At 43.2% G+C, this 17,278-nt stretch overlaps 2 protein-coding genes and 1 long non-coding RNA gene across 6 annotated transcripts in view; 1 reads left to right on the top strand and 2 right to left on the bottom strand.

Moving 5' to 3' along the window:
* Positions 1-2,043, bottom strand: part of rai1 (retinoic acid induced 1) — a 48,803-nt gene extending 46,760 nt beyond the window's left edge. The window contains exon 1 of the mRNA XM_008329937.2: positions 1,752-2,043. The gene's annotated coding sequence lies outside the window, so the exon portion shown is untranslated. The remainder of the gene's footprint in view (positions 1-1,751) is intronic.
* Positions 1-17,278, top strand: part of LOC103393098 (uncharacterized) — a 182,546-nt gene that overhangs the window by 29,163 nt on the left and 136,105 nt on the right. For all 4 annotated transcript variants that reach the window (XR_001761401.2, XR_003052512.1, XR_003052511.1 and 1 more), the window contains exon 2: positions 8,335-8,490. This is a non-coding gene — a long non-coding RNA (uncharacterized LOC103393098). The remainder of the gene's footprint in view (positions 1-8,334; positions 8,491-17,278) is intronic.
* The window catches only part of fam20ca (FAM20C golgi associated secretory pathway kinase a), a 25,657-nt gene continuing 15,578 nt past the window's right edge, over positions 7,200-17,278 (bottom strand). Inside the window, exons 4-10 of the mRNA XM_008329936.3 lie at positions 11,293-11,385; positions 10,140-10,255; positions 9,493-9,673; positions 9,221-9,330; positions 9,024-9,105; positions 8,701-8,760; positions 7,200-8,509 (exon numbers count right to left, since the gene is read on the bottom strand). Coding sequence (XP_008328158.1) covers positions 8,251-8,509; positions 8,701-8,760; positions 9,024-9,105; positions 9,221-9,330; positions 9,493-9,673; positions 10,140-10,255; positions 11,293-11,385 — 901 coding nt within the window. The 3' untranslated portion in view covers positions 7,200-8,250. The remainder of the gene's footprint in view (positions 8,510-8,700; positions 8,761-9,023; positions 9,106-9,220; positions 9,331-9,492; positions 9,674-10,139; positions 10,256-11,292; positions 11,386-17,278) is intronic.

The raw sequence follows: 17,278 nt of genomic DNA, 5'->3' as shown, positions 1-17,278 counted from the left end.
ACACACACACGGAGCTGTTTTCCCAGCTTGTCTCCCAATCACCATGATAATCAGGACCCTTTCATTGTGTTGCATCATGCAGGAAACCAAACGTGAGCCTCAACGTGTGAGTGAAGGAGGAAAAGTCAGCGAGAAAGACGGACAGGTTCAGAGTGTACGCAGGTGTGTGTGTGTGTGTGTGTGTGTGAGTGTGTGAAATCTTGCCATGTGTGTGTCTTCTCTAGTTGGAACTACAGACATGAGTCTTTCACGCACATGCTGTCCACCCAGAGAGCCTTGTCGTCCTTGTCTATGAAAACATGTTTAACAAACAGCTCACAGGAGCAGGGAGACACCTGCTGGTTGTCCCAGTGAGACACCTGCTGGTTGTCCCAGTGCAGCTGTTTACCTGTCAACGCCACGTCTCACCCTCTCAGTGTCTCACCCTTCGTTCATCTTCTCTATTCACCTCTGTTGATCTGCCCTTCTCTGATTCTTTTGCTTTGGTGCACATTCAGCCTGTCTCTGTAGACCTACATCACACACACACACACACAGACACACACACACACACACACACACAGTCAACACCACCATCCTCTCACCTCTGTTTTCTGTCCCTGACACCTCTCTGTGTTATCTCCTCACCACCTCCTCCCTGTTGCACTCTCTGTCCCTCTCTCCAGCACACACACACACACACACACACACACACACACACAGATACACACACACTGCTGGCTGTGCCTCTGTTGCTCTAGTTTTTTTTTCTACTCCTCTCCCTGCTCTGTGACACCTCTCAGCACTACTCCCCACCTCCCTTCTCTCTCTCTCCTCTTTTTTCTTACTCTTCCTCTCCTTCCCTCTCCACAGAGTGGAGCAAGGTTGTTGGGAGCATCAGTTTCAGCTCAGCAGCAGCAGCAGGTGACACTGCAGTCTCAGTCGATCCTTTAGTGGCACTTTTAATGGTGCTGAAAACCACTAATAAAAGATATAAAAAAAAAAGTGCAACAAATGTGAGCGACAGAAACACGTCAACACAAATTGGACCGTTTACGTTCGTCTGTGTGACGCTCATCACATGTTTATGCCCAGTACACATGTGGTAAACCACACACACACACACACACACACACCACGTCACCTCTAACAGTGAACTGAACTGATCCAGAGCCGACACGGAGTAGTAGAATCTGAATTTCTGAGTTTGTGCGCTTGTGTGTTTGTGTTCCAGGTTCGTCCTTATGCAATAGACAAAGTAAACACACCAGTCCCTCCACACAGCTCCCCTGTTACAGCTCGGCATAACACACACAACACACAAGTCTCTGGCTGCTCATCACAGCCACGAAGGAAAGCAACAAACTGTAGAGAGCGAGGTTCCAGCACATGCAGGCACAGCAGGGTCGCCGCGTGTTTTCCAGGCAGAAAGACTGTTTGTTCTCATTTGCTCTGCCTGTTGTTTGGACAGATGCTGCAGGGGTGAAGACAAGAGTTTGGGGTTGGAAGTGTGTGTGTGCGTGTGTGTGTTTGTGTTGTGAGTGTGGGAGGCAAAAGCTCTACCAACAAATGAAAATAGAACACAGTCCCATGAGTGAGCCTGCTGTCCTCTGGCTGGCGTTCACCCACAGACACAGATGCACTCCCTGACAAACGGCACACGCCCCCTTCTTCCATTGCCTCCTGCTCTGACTTTCATCTGCACTCTGTCGCTGCCCGGCTCATATTTAACTCCACCAAATGAAAAGAAGTGAGAGGGAATAGCGTGGTACCTGAGTCAGGGGCAGGCTGGTCCCTCCTCTCCTGTGTTGTCCCTCCAGTCCCACCACTCAAGCAGCTGTGAGCAGAGGTGAGCCGAGCCGAGCCGAGCCGAGCCGCTCTATCCTTTTTCTCTGTGATGCTGAAAATGGCACCAGTAGTCCTTGATGGCAGCAGTCCGCCTGCCTCCCTCTCTCTCTCTATCTTTCCCCTCTCTCTCTCTCTCTTACTCCTCTCTCGCCCTCTCCCTCTCTCCCTCTCTCTCTCTCTCTCTCTTATGTTAGCTCGCCTCCCTCCTCTGCTTGTCTGCTGCCATGTTGAGAGCACACAGGGTGAGGGGCGGGCTGGAAGGAGGAGAAGGGGGAGGAAGGAGATGTTGGTGGTGAGGTGATGGAGGGGAAGGGAGGAAGAAGACGAGAGTGTGAGGGGGGGGGACTCCGGGGGATAAAAAAGCAATGGATAAAAAAGCAATTAGAAGACAGCCCCGTGTCTATCCAATCGGGAGTGTATAATGGAATTAGCTTTGGGGTGGTGGGGGGGTGGAGGTGGGTGTTTTGGGGTGATGGGTGTTGGGGTGTCTCGTCCTTCCTGTTCTGGGGAGTCTAGCAGCCTGTCCCTGCATCACACTCACATTAGCGCCACCACACGCTAATGTGAGTGTGAGGAAGAGCAGATGGGGGTGACGGTGTGGACTGGAGTGATGCCATCGAGCGCTGCCATTGCACAGACTGTGATCTGTGTGTGTGTGTGTGTGGTGACAGACAGACAGACAGACAGACAGACAGACAGACGGGGGAGATGTTTGCTGATGAACTGATGAGGAAGATGAAGTGATTGGTCTGGGACCAGTATTTTCCTCCTGTGTTCTTCGCTCTTCCTCCGTCCCTCCGTCCCTGTCTCACTCTCTAACTGTCTCACTGACTGGGTGGTGCACTCCCCACACACCACTGTGTGTTGTGTGTCTGCACTGTGGGGGGGAGATAAAAATAAGGTGTGCTTGCATCTGTGGACCAGTTTTTGGTTCTCTGGTTCTAATAAGGTCAACGTGGATGTTTGGAGGTTTGAGCTCAGAGTCCTCAAAATGAACGGATGAATTTAAGTCAAACCTCGTTTCTCTCAGAAGCCGGTGTGTGTGTGTGTTTGTTTGTTTGTTTTTAATCACATGTTTACGACTTCCTGGTCACTGTTATTCATTATCTCAGTATAATGAACCTGATGTTAACAGGACACAGCATCATTCCCAAGACTCTGCTAAAAACGGAAATCATGGTGTGAATTCAAATCAGATGAACCTCAAGGTTGAGGAATCAAGAGCTTCATGTTAAGACTGAAAGGTCCTGTGATGTCAGCAGTATTCTAACCCGCGACTGTTGTCAGGGTGTTTTCTACCCAGACTTATGTTGTTGATTATTTTGGAGCAGAAATCCTGGTCTTAATGAGGCTGAGGATGAAGGTGTGAATTATGGTAAAGTTAGGGTAAAGGACACGAACTAGTTAAGGTGTGTGCGTTAGTGCGTTTGTGTACGCGCACGTGCTCGTAGAAGGCTAAAGACAGCAAGTGTTCCTGCTGTAGCTGCCTCTGTGCGGCGGTTTTGTTTTCTCCCTTTTTTGGCCATTGAGACAGACAGAGTGAAGGGCAGAGAGACGGTGAGACACAGGGAGAGAGCCGTCTTTTTGATGGAGAGGGACTGAGCCAGGAGCTGCGTGGGGGAGATATGTGAGTGTGTGTGTGTGTGAGAGAGAGAGAGGGAGAGAGAGAGTGTGTGTCGCTGATTGTGTCATGAATGAAAATAAGGAGTGAGGGAGGGAAGGGGGGAGAGGAAAGGCGGAGGGGGAGGGGAGGGGACGTGTGACTCTCCTCCCATTCAGTCATCTCCTCCTCTCTCTCTCTCCCCTCTTTCTCCGCTCTCTCCACTTGAGTGACAGATGAGGGGCTGCTGGCAGCACGTCCAGGCGCGCGTCAATAATTATCATCCTCTCTCCTCTCCTCTTTTCTCCGCTCTCCTCCTCCTCTCCTCCTGGTTCTCCTCCAGAGGCTGTCGCAGCGCACGGAGCCTCCCGAGCGTCGCCTTCCTTTCTCCTCCTGCGTCTCTCCTGTGCAGCTCAGGCTGTTCCTTCGCATTTACAAGCGCTTCCTCCTCCTCTTCCTCCTCCCGCCGTACATATTGCGGGATGTGCAATTATGTCAATGGCCCGTGATTGCTCTTGGCACGCAGCAGGCAGGCACACACGCACACACGCGCGCACACACACGCGAGATGGGACGCACAGATGCGTCATAGCGATCACACACACGCACACACATCATCGTCTGTTTCCCCCCTCTCTGCACCTAAACAGATTCTCGTCTGCGTTCGCTGCCAGTAAGTCGATGAGACGCGCGCGCGCGCGCACGCTCTCACACACTCGCGGCGGTTCAAGGGCGATTGATTTGGAGTTTAATTTCTCTCCCGGTGGTCCTGACGCGAAAGGATGCGCCTCCACCTGACCTTGACGACAGACCGGGGGAGTTTTATCTCTGTCGCCATATACAGGCTTAGTGTGGACACGCGCGCGGAAACACACGCACCAAGACAAAATCTTCAACGTCACCTCATAAATGGACGCTGATGCATTCTAATTATAGGTCATTACCAATTTTAGCTGCATCCGCGCAAAGTCGTCTTTTAATTATTCATGAGTTCAGACACAGAGCTGCCAATCTTAACTCTTAACACACACACACACACACACATATATATATATATAACTCACAGTGACATTTTAGTTCGTCAAAGTAAGACTAAAACACGTGTCAACTAAACTTGCAGGTCGATATCACCACTAACGCGCAGGTTAGGGCTCCGGTTCGACGTTTCTGCGCCCCTGAGCCAGGGGGAGCTCTCCTCACAGGGACACGTTAGTTTTGATCAATGAGTGAGTCGTGATTCTGCCTGCAGCGCAGACATCAATCGAGACAGACAGGTGTTAAAAACCACTGCATCTGGAGCAGCGTTTCAAAGCCTCTCTCATCACAATCAGAACACAGACGCTGGTACCGGGGAGAGTCATTCACCAGACTGTGTGTTATTGAAGAGTACAATTGAAAGCTGAAATATTCTGTACGGGCAGCACATATATACAGCATATGAGGCCCTGTGGGTTGGTCTATCGTCTAGTGCAGAGGTGGTCTAACTTTGTCGCTCACGGAACAAAAAGAGGTTCAAAATTTGACTGTGTGGCCGGTTCAGTGTTGGTTGGAGGTGGAATGTTGGATGATATAATATAAATAAAAATAACGAAAACAAATTAAATGTGCCAAAAATAATTTGGCACATTTAATGTCTGTCACCATCTAGTGGCATCGACAGGAATCACAGTGTATTTGTTGTAATGCATGAATCAGAATGATTGACATCAGTCTTTTCCATGCCTTGTACTAGTGTTTGGCGAGCCAGTAGGCCGTATCAAGGCCGCGGGCCGTAGTTTCATTATTTTTAACCCTAACTCTTACTCTGGAAGTTCTGCACACTTTTGGTTCGCCTGAGTGGACAAGATACTGTATTCATGATTATGATTTATGATGTTTGGCCTGTCATTAGAGAATATGAACAAATCTGACACATCTTCAGTTATCAAATTATTAAAAAGCCTCATCAAAAGTCAAGAGTCTGTGATCAGCAGAAAAACTTTTCAGAACTGTACTGTGGCTTACGTTTAATTAGGTTATATTTAATGAATAGAATTAGGTCTGTCAATGAGGCAATTTTTTGGTTTTATTGTGTGGTGATTAAAATACATTACCGAACAGATGTTTATTGAATTTTGTAATGTTAGATCTGCAAAATTCAGTGCGTGTTTGCTGAGACATTTCTTTTGAGACGTTTTTTTTGGACTTACTTAAACAGTCACACATTTTTAGAAAAACTCCATGTATGTCAACTCGGGCGTTGTCCAAGTTTGCTGGTGGCGGCAGTGGTGATGGTGTTAAAGGTCAGGGTCGCCAAGGACACATGCACACACGTCTTCAGATCAGTGGGAGGCTGAGCGAAGAGGTGGTTGCTCTGTGTTGCCATAGTTACAGGAGGACAGTGGTGTTAGTTACTGTTACTAGGCAGGCGAGACTGGTGCTGAATGGGGTGAGAGGTGTGAACATCCGCTGTGGAAGGTAAACAATGTCAGGGCCGTGTGATGGTGACGTCATCAAGTGTATCCTGTATGCCAAGGTTGAATAAAATAATTCCATAATGAAGGAATTTATCATCGTCATCATAGTGAGGAATTTTAATGTGTCGTATTTGTACATTAAACTAAAAATAAATGACATTTTCTTTCAGTTATTTACTAACGTTTTACCAACACTTTACCATTCATGTGTGGTGCGAAACACATTTACATTATGTATTGAAGTAATTTAATCTTTTTTTTTTTTTTGCTAAAAAGTCCTGACTCAATAAGCAAAGTGATTTAAATTAATTTATTACGACTTTGCGTCACATCTGTAACAGGTATGAACCGCCTAAACGTGACCACCTTGGCTTTAGTGCCACCTTGTGTATTTTTGCCGAAGTTGCATGTTGTTCTTGACCTGCAACGTCGTAAAAGTACCTCACGAGCGCCATCTTCTGGGGAAGGAACGGCAGTAAACGTTCAAACGTGAGGCTGAATTTGTCAGCTGTCAGCTGTTCGTGACCATCGTGACACGACCAATCATTTTAAATGTTACAAAAGATCAATTCACAATTTATGAATAAAAACATTCCATTACTTTGTCATTTAATTACGCCGCATTATAAGTGTGGCGGTATTAGTGCCCAACATTGAAAAGATATCGATTTACAAGTAATATTTTCTTCAGCACCACGGACAGCGTTTTTAGGGCGACGCCATTGTTGTCACTCAGCACCACGGACAGCGCCAGGGCCGGTTTATCCAGCCTCATATACAGTATGATGCGGATTCTTTAAATCGATGGAATTTCTCACGCACCATGGATGATGGATGAGTATGAGCTCGTCACCTCGGCTGAAAAGACCATCAATGTCAACAGAGATTTATCCTCACGTTTGGTTTTTATTGCACACTTTAATCATTTAGTAAACAGATCTTCACAGTAACAATGCAACAGCAGAAAAACAAAAGCAAATCACTGTGCGGTGCAAGTTGGTCGGTCTTTAGTATTTGTAGGTATTTACACTGAGAATATGAAAACAGTGCCTTGTTTACCTCTGTGGGGGGACGAGTGGCCTTTAACCCCTCCGTCCAACTCCAGACACACCTGACTGTGGATCCCAGATTACTGTCTACGTCTCCTGTCCACCTGCCAACCCCAAAACATTCAAGTACTCCTTTTCTGTCATTGCACAGATACTGGGTTAGCCCAAACACAGGACGCTCAGGAAACTGAAGATTGCACTGGCACCACTAAGACAACCTAAATTCAGCCTAGTTTTTTTTTTCCTCCTTCTAATGAAAATAAGTCAGTTTTTTTTCCTCCTTCTAATGAAAATAACAGCCAGATTCAAAAATATTATCCAAATACTTAACATCTTATCTATAGTTTAACATAAAAAGCAACATGAGGCAAAACTGTAGCTGAGAAATGATCAAAACACTTTCACTCACTGAAGTGCGACAATAAATAATTCTTCAAATCTCGTGAAATAAAAACAACATACAACTCGGAATATGTTTCATTTCTACGACTGACATGTGGGACGACAATAAATGCTTCAGGCCTCAGGTTGGATTATTAATGTCTGTAACAGCTCCGTCCTTTTGGTTTGTAAAATAGTTTTGTCACATGGTGTTTGACTGCACGTAGTGTTAAATAAGAAAACAAGAATAACAAGTGGAAAAAGGCAAAGTGATGGCATGTTCGGACCTGAAGTGAACAATATGTTTGAACTGAGACTGAAGACATTGTAAAGTCTGACGTACAATAACATTTAAGCTTGGCCCCATTTTAAAATCTAAAAAAACATCAAACTTTTTTTATATATGTACCAGACTTGAAGGTTCATGAATTTGGCTGCATTTTGTAAAAAGTATTATTTTCTAAGACGACAAAAACAAAACAAACAATATCCCTAAACTTGGACATGTGTCCTTATCCAGTCCATATGCTGTAAGAACAGGTAAAGCTTATCGTCTGGCCATAGAGATGTCCAGTCAGTGTAGGTTCTCTTTTGGTTTTTACCAACACAACAACACAACACAACAAAACCAGAACACAGCCATGGTTCCTTTGTGTCTTAAACAACATCTGGTAAAACAAAAATATATCTGTATCTAACAAATACAAAGTGTCCACTCCAGTCTGTCCAGTCGTCCACTGTGTCTGTGGACAGTGTCTTCTAGAAACAACACACATAAATCAGCAGGTTCCTTAGAGGCAATGATGGCAAGTCTTGGGAATTCACTGAATTCATCAGAGGTGGGACATTTGGTCCAATCCTATTGTCGGACGTCCGCCGACGTGGTCCTTGTTCATGTGTTACTGGTGGTCCCGGTCAACCATAGGCTCCGCCCTCACTACCTTTGACCCCCGCTCCTGTGGGTGGATGTGTCTCCAACTAAGTCGTCCTCCACAACATTGTCATATCCCTCTTTGTCCAGGCAGCCCTCGATGACCTGCAGCACTAGTCGGAGACGGCGGTCCATGGCCTGGAGGTGGGGCTGGATGAGGACGGGGGACAGACGGTCACGCAGCAGAGACTCCTCCATCAGGGAACTGAGCCTGTACTCCTCTTTGACCAGCAGCTGGAGCCGCAGGTAGGTCGACTTCTTCACTCTGTAAATGGTTTGAAAAGCACTTGATTTTAAACTCATCAAATAAGACAAAGATGTTTTACTTTAGCTCTAAATTTCTCATCTTTTAAGATAAGTGCAGATATAAAATAAGTAGTGATAGCTAGGAAAGACAAAGGTCATTGTGTTCTGACATTTGCGTTTACAAAAAGAAATGCTTGAAAGAAGTCCGACCTGCAGCACTGACTGAGTGGTACCAGGATGGACATCTCATCATGAGAGTGTTTTCCAAACCTACAGGTGTAAAAAACAAAGAAAAATATAGAGGAAATATTATTCATCCTGGAACGGAGATCAGGTTTTACCAGCCATTGACTTTAAAGATAAACATAGTTTAATATCATAAAATATGTGACAAAGATTCTCAGGGAAACCATAAATATAAATCTTCACCCTCTTCCATTGTCACAAACCCTTAAAAATATTCAAACTGTTTCCATACAAATTAATGTCAAAGGTTTAGCTCTGATATGTGACAAAGATATATAAATCTTCACCCTCTTCCATTGTCCAGGTGAATGATGAAAGTGTCGTTTCCAAACTTTTCAAAGGTTTCATAATGATGACGGTCCATGTTCCCTGCACAGAGTAAAAACAGTAAAGAATATATGGTTTAGAAAGATTTCCAACAGTACAAATCCCATAATAGATCATTACATTTTTTTTTCTATCAAAAGTATGTCTGCCCATCTACCCATTAAAAAGTCAAAGATGGTCATATCCATGATGTCCAGCAGGCGGGTGCCGCGGTCGTAAGGAGGCGTCTGCTTCACCTCATCACAGTAGTCTGGGTCCACCTCCCATCTACGGACACGGAAAAAAATGATTGATTATTTGAGAAAATATAACAGCTGAGACGAAATATTTTCCATATTATTTTTTCCCTCACTCTGCTTTCTTGCGTTTGTGGAGGAAATTATAACAGCTGATACGAAATATTTTCCATATTCTTTTTTCCCCCCTCACTCTGCTTTCTTGCGTTTGTGGTAAGAGCGCCTCCAGGGGTTTCTCCAGGTTTTGCGTTTGGCCAGGTTGAGGTCTGGCAGGAAGGCTGCGAGTGAGCCTTCGATCTGGTCTGGTTTCCCACACAGAGCGTGCTCAGTGGAGCAGTAGTAGGAACATTCACCGTAGAAGCAGACGTTGTTGGCTGAGGACAGAAATACAGGGAAGAGTGAAGCATCAGTGGAAAATTAAAAGTCAAAGAGAACGTGACCTTGGAGCAAACTATATTCATTTACAATGACTTTACAAAGTTAATATAATTTCATTTCTAAAAATGTCCTGTAGACGATTTTAAGATGTTGAAGTTGATCTCAGCTGTAATTAGTGGAAGGATAAACAATTATCTGTAAATTATTAATTGCGTTCTAGCGCTTGTCAGTAACATGGGTTTCCCTGCCATCTAGTGGTGAAATGTGGTATCACTGGTTGAATGCTGAATGTTGACGTGAACATGAAACACTTAGATGAAATATATCATACATTTGTGAAACGGTTCATTTTTAAATTTATGTGAAGTGAAAATGGTTCTTTTCGCATTTTTGGTTTTGCTCTGTGCATTTACCTTCGTCTTTTTCTATATAATGCAGCTGTAACAGTGAACGTCTCACTACCTGGTGAGATGAAGAACGTCCTCCACAGCTTCTTGTCCCTTGTCACGTCTCTGATTTCTCTTGTCATGTTCACTAGTCGTCCTGCCACTGGGGGCACTCTTCGGAAATCAAGTATCCTGAGGCAAAAAACACATAGATGATAATTTTTTATTTAAGATCAGATTTCTTTTTTTTTGCATTAGTTAATGAACTACATTTTTATACAGTCAACATCTTTTTTCATCAAAACAAATCTACCCCTGTGCTTCTACTCAGACAGTGAAGAACTGTTTAACTTCCTGCTCACTTGTTCTTTCCATATGGTCCCATGTAAGAACATGATACCCGCACAGACCCTGTTTAGACCGTCTCCCCCCTGTGATTTTTGTCCAAATGACCCCGACCAGTTTGAGACTAAAGCTAAGACTCCTGGGAGCAGACAGACACACAGACTGACTGACTGGGCTGCAGGAGAGTTGGCGAAACTTTAGCCTTCAGAGGACAGCATTCAGGAGCTGAATAGTGCACCGTCATGTTGAGCCCTGATGACAATGGACTACCTGTTGATGTGTGCGTGTGTGTGCACGCATTTGTCTGAGAGAGGACACTCAGGTGACTGGTGGTGTGCATTTAGCCTATTACACACTCCTGAGTCATCAGGAGTTCACAGCAGAGCAGACGGTCAGAGAGTTCGCTGTTAAAGAAGAGAACGCTTTAGTAGAAAGCAGCAACATTTCCTCTGCGGACTTTTTAGTAGATTTTTTCATGGTCTGTACATAATGAAAAAAATATTAAAATACAGTTTTATCCCATTAGACAACTTCATATCTCAGGTTTTCAGTCAAATCTCAGATTTTTCCATCATAGTTCAATCAGGGAACTGTTCTGATTTGGTTATTTCAGTGAGACGTTTGAATCACACTTAGCCTCCAGTTGTGATTTAGTCCCTTAGCTCATCAGGGAACTGTTCTGATTTGATTTCACACTTAGCCTTAGTCAGTTTCTCTTGTTGAGTACTGGGTTAGCTTGTTGGAAACAGTTTTGAAAAAACAGTCAACATGTCAGGTGAAATGACAGTGTGATTTTAAAACTGCAGCCGTGACAGGAAATATCAAGGGTCTCAGCACAAAGTGTTTTTGTGGTCGTGGTAGTTGGGGCGGTGGTGAAAACCCACCTGTCCAAGTGAAAAGCAGCAATCTCAGCATTGTGCCTCTCGAAATCGGAGAAGTAGAAAAAGTCCGGCGGTGTTTCCTGATCCCGGGTCTGCCTGAAAGACAGGGAAGACAACAGACACTGAATACGACATCAGAGTAGTTTATGACTGAAGCCGTACTGTACTGTACTGTACTGTACTGTACTGTACTGTAATGTAATGTACCGAACTATTTGTCATTTATTGTTCCATAATAATCAAACACATTAGAACTCACTACGACCTTGCTGTCACCCAGCTTGATTTAATAAATGTGTTGTTTTTGTCTTTTGTGTTTATCAAACCTCTCTGTGTTAAACTTATCTCAGTGTCCTTCTCTGGGACACAGTCTGATGCATAAGTCAAGAGCTATATGGACAAGAGGAGGAAGGGGGATAACGGGAAAAAAAGTGGCTTCTTTCACCCATTGAATTACCAGTGATTTCCTCTTCTTCTGTATGCACTATAACTGTATTTTTTTCTTTACTAAAAAAACCTTGTTGAATTTCCTTTCTGCTACTTTTCACTTTTATTCCGTCTTTCACTTCATACCTCAGGCGTAGTTCAGACTTCAGCTTCAGTTACCTACGCAGCCAAAACCACTAACAAAACAAGGCAACCTCTTCGTCTTATTCTTTGACATATCAAAAAAAAAAAAAAAAGAAATACCACGCTCTGTTGAATCGATTCCTGGCGCCTTGATCCTCTCGTTGCCATTCAGTAAACGGAGGGGATTAATGGTGTTTTTCATTTTCACCGTGTAAAGCAGGAGATAAAAGATACTGTGCTGATGAAAAGGGAGAGAAATAAAAGGTGGCCCACAAAGCACCTTAATACAGATGAGCCAATATCAAGGTCTCTTTAATGACGGTCCATAATGGCTGCTGTGGAAAAACTCAATAACATCCAGAAGATTCTGAGGTCAAACAATGGCATACTGATGACTTTTTCTCCATTTGACAGTAACTTTTTTGTTATATGATATAATATTTAACATTTGATGTCATGATATGTTTTGTCTTTCAAAAAAGAACAACCAACAATAATAGAGGACTGGGTTTTGACAATTTCTGGTAAAAGTATTTCGACTTACAGAATTAATGGCTAAGCTCCGATAGCTAAAGGCTAACGCTGAGCTCTTCCTAACTAGCATGTAAACAGAAATGCTCAGGACTATGATGTCGCTAAAATAATTATCTCAACTAATCCAATAAGATCCTTGTTGTTGCTTAGCAACATAACATTTATATGTTATATCCGTGTATATTTGACACATACGAAGTTCAATATGAGATATGTGAATATTCTGCTCATGTTTCAATCTCCTCTGTCGTGCTGCACTGACACGGTCTGTGTAGAAGAACCACAGCCGGCATATACGTAAATATAGTGAGTTCAAAAAGATCCCAAATATCACATTTGAAGAATTCCCTGTCATTTTCCTGATCTTTCCATTACGGTTTTCCAGGACATTCACAATGTTTTTAAATGTGTTTAATTTGCAGTTAATGCAGCCAAATACAATATGCGGTGAAAGTGTGTTCTCTAGGTGAAAAGTAGGTCAACACATCTAAATGACATAAATAATTGAATATGTTATGTAAATATCTGACATGCAGTTCATAATAAAACCATGAGGAGTGAGTAGCTGCCGATCTAAGTCGTTTCAAGTGAGGAAAATTCATGTTGGAAGGTTAATGATGTGAAAACTAATTATGAACAGATGATATTAAGACCAGAAAAAGGCAGGTCTATCTATCTATCTATCTATCTATCTATCTATCTATCTATCTATCTATCCATCCATCCATCCATCCATCCATCCATCCATCCATCCATCCATCCATCCATCCATCCATCCATCCATCCATCCATCCATCCATCCATCCATCCATCCATCCATCCATCCATCCATCCATCCATCCATCCATCCATCCATCCATCCATCCATCTATCTATCTATCTATCTGTATATATATATATATCTATATCTATATATATCTTCCAGCCTCCCCAACACTAACTCTAATTTTACTCCTGTGTCCTCAAAACACTGGTATTTTCACAAACTGCTGCTGTTGTGTCTGTTCATGAATGAAACCACGTTGGCCTCCGTTACCTGCACATATACTGTATCTCCTTCATTCCTGAGTGACCTTGACAATAGAAAGACCTTTTATCTGCAGCGGTGTGTGATCAGGCTTCAGCGGACATACTTTGGAATGAGTGTGTGTGTGTGCGAGTTTGAGTGAGTGAGATTGTATGAAGTGATGAAGCTGAGCTGTACGCCTGTATGGACTCACTTTGTGCTGACTTGGCAGATTTACTGCTTTTCCATGGGCTTAGACCTGCACAGTGGAGGGTTATATTAGAGAAAGATGTAAGATGGAGGAGGGAGATGGGGATGGGGTGGGGGGCACTAGAACAGCTGCGACACAGGCTCTGCATACACACTACTATATTTTCACCATCTCACTCACACACACACAGAATGATGACACATGCTGGTAACAGAAACAGTGAGGAATCAATCTGTTCACTATTTCTGGATTTTTAAATCATGCCAAAAAGAAAGATGTCTGTACGTGTGAATACTCAACAAAACTTTCACTGGTCAAGGTTAGACACTGTATTGTATATGTATGTGATTGGACGTATTTGTTAATGCTTTCACAATGATGTCAAACATCAGACCCTGCTTCCTGTTTTCTGACCTGCTTTAATTTACTAATGCATCCAATTAAAATGACAATTTAACAGACTGACTAATGTAAACAATTATTCATATTTAAACCTGTATATTAGCAGCAGTTTTTTTACCATGGCATAACAAAACCAGCTGTGAAGACGCGGTGTAAATAAGTGGTTCTGCAGCGGTGTAAGTGTTAAGGTGAGTGTGACTGAGGGTATGAGTGAACAGCAATTGTACAAGAGTCACAGTACCCTTCAGAGTGACAGACAGGGGGAGCCGATAAAAGATTGGAAGATAAAACCTCTTCTCTGTGATGATTTGTGTCAGAGTGAGCTTGTCTGTCATCAGCAGCTCAGCAGACGTGTCGGTGAAAAGCTGGTCGAGGCTGACGGGAATATCGCCCGTGTTCCTGTTCAACAACACGATGTGTGTATCCATATGAAGTGTGTTTGTGTCCGACTCTGCGTCTACTGCTTCACCGCTTATTTATCTCCGTGGATATGCCTGATTGCTACCTCCAGCATCAGTTCATACAGAGGGATCTATGGCCAGGCCTAAGGCTCTAATGTTTACCACAAGATGAAATTTCAAATCAATGCAACACGAATTATGTTCAGCTCTTCTGCAGTTTAGGAATTTGCATGTGTGGGAGGCAGTCGGTGGGATATTATCATAAAACAAAAAAAAAAAACTACTGGCAACAAGACGTTTGCTGACGAGAGATGATGACCCAGGTCAAAGGTCTAATTCTGCAGTCAATCACAGACTCCTGTAGTGGAAGATTGTGTTGAATTAGCATCAGGACTGAGTGGTTGGTGTCAGTGATCACTTTACAGCTGCATGAAATATTCAGTGTTGTATGGTGATGTTGGAGGTGTGGAGGTCCATTGATTGAGCCTTTATCAGAAGTTGCTCTGGGGTGTGTTGCTCTGGGGATTCATGGTCGGCAGCCAACGCTATAAAGTCTTCTTAAATCACTGCAGTGCTCAAATAAAGACATTAGGAGGCAGAGTTAATATAAAGTGTAGGAGATGTACATGTTGTCAAACATTGATTTTTATCAGATAACAATGCTTGACATGATGAGCAAAGTTATGAATTTTCTTGTGGCGCTGATGTTACTAAATGTATCCTGTGCATCTTCATTAACGCCACCTACTGGGCTGAAGTGCGTACGGGTATGAATACATTATTTTTTCAGCGTTTTCTTTTGTCAGTAATTTAGAAATCACTAAAATAATCTATGTGATGTAGCATAGTTATTAGCTTGAAGCCTTTTGTATCTGTCTATGTGTAATCATAAATTCAACTGATAGGTTAAGAATAATCTGTTACTAAAAATAGACCAGAGGTCATAGTGAATTCTGACCTTGACCTCTCCTTGGGATTCAGGGCATGAGGTGAAAATGAGAAATGCAAACACACAGAGAAAATAGAGAGATTAGACACAGAGTGGGATTTACTGGTGCAGCGTCACAGTAATGTGTACCAGTAGCTGCTGATACTGGGACTAATGCTGCTGTTTGTATGGACACATTATATGGGCTATGGTGTGTGTGCTCTCTGGGGATTACACTGTGTATTCCCATGTGTTGGGAGGATTGTGTAAGGTCTATATGCCCCCTCCCCCCCGACCCCCGCATCATCTTCCATCCCTTGACTAATCATAAACAAAATGCACATCAGTTCATCCTGAACACCCAGGATTGTTGCAGTAACAGATTTACATATCCATCCACAGAGGATTAACTGTTGTGAGGAGCATACTGTGAGTCTGAGGCAGTTCCTAACAGGGACCGGCTGACGAGCACACAGTGACCCAGGGAGTCACTGAGGGTGTGAGCGGGTCAGCTGTGTGTATAAAGAGGAACTACACACGACTGTCAAACAGATTGTGAGGGTCTGCAGGGCAGTCGTATTGTTGAGGACATCGGCTTCACTCCATGCTGTCAAGATTCACACATTTTCCACATATTGTATTATGATATTCCATCATTTGGATTAGTCATATAGTGTGTGTCGACCTGGTGGCATTTGTCTCTGTGTTAATTGTAAAAAAATTAATCACGATTAATTAGATTAGATCAGATTTTTTAAATCAACTGCTTGACAGATCCAGTTCTAATATTTAGATAAATAGTCAGTTAGTACTATATGCAGTACAATGATTTGGAACAGTACTAGTCACCTGTCTCAACTAATAAAGTCCGTGACAGTTTTACAAACCGTCCGTCTGTGCCAAGAATCTCACCATGAAACAAGCTTTATAGAAGATTCCAAAAGGAATGTTGGAGTTTTTTTTTTTTTTTTTTCAAACCTCAAACTCACATGTGAGAGTAGCTCAACTGCACTTGAACAGGATTCCAGCTGGAAAAAATCCTGCACAGCGCTTCCAACAGTTGTCACTTTCCCTCACAGCTCCAGGATTATCAAAGCGCTAATGATTTCAGTGGTCGAAAGATTTTAGGCACTGAGAGCCGGGGACCAAGTGCAGAAATACAGAATCAAGCATGAGAGGTTATTTATTCTTGTGTCTGTGAGGCTCTGTTTCTGCCTGCTCTCAATCAGCGGACGTGGCCACGAGTCCTTATCTCACAGGGAGCAAAGTAACGAGTCCCTCGTGTCATCAAACACGCCATTTAAGCCGAGGCTGACGAGTCCAGAGGAGAACTGCTCTGGTTGAAGAGTTCTGCTAAGAGTTGGTTTAGCTGAGAGTTGTGCTGCGCATTTGGGATGAGAAAAACTTTTGAGATTAGATTGAACTTTATTGATCCCACACTGGGGAAAGTCGGTACTCGTACAGTGTCATTTAACTTCTGTATTTCACGTACGTCTGCAATCGTAGAGTTGTCCTGTAGGTTGTGAACATAGTCCACATGTGTAAGTCAAAAGTGGTGAATATTCAGACTTTTCTATCTACTTAAATATACTCTGTAAATGTGCTCAAAATGTGTTACAAATGCAGCTTCATTGCACTTGTCGTGATATTCTGACTAGGCGCAACAAACTTGGTGTTGTTTTTAACAGTTTCGCTGACAGGAAATCAGCGTGAACAGTGAATATTGAATGACCTTAGATATCTGCAGTGATTTTTAGATACTTTATCTGCTTTTGATGTCATTTGAAGAATAGTTTGAAGCATTTGTACTGTCGTGCTCTGGGGCTGTGTTTGCTCTTAGTCATAAGATAAAATATATATATATAAAAAAGAAAAAGTAGAATAGAGGTTATGAAAGGCCAAAGGAAACCTTTGTCCTGAGGGAAATTCCAGTCCTG

This window comes from Cynoglossus semilaevis, chromosome 17, assembly GCF_000523025.1.
Source record: "Cynoglossus semilaevis isolate Cse_v1.0 chromosome 17, Cse_v1.0, whole genome shotgun sequence".
Classification (NCBI taxonomy): Eukaryota; Metazoa; Chordata; class Actinopteri; order Pleuronectiformes; family Cynoglossidae; genus Cynoglossus; species Cynoglossus semilaevis.
The sequence above is the reverse complement of the archived record's forward strand: the minus strand, read 5'-3'. Positions and strand labels throughout refer to the sequence as shown.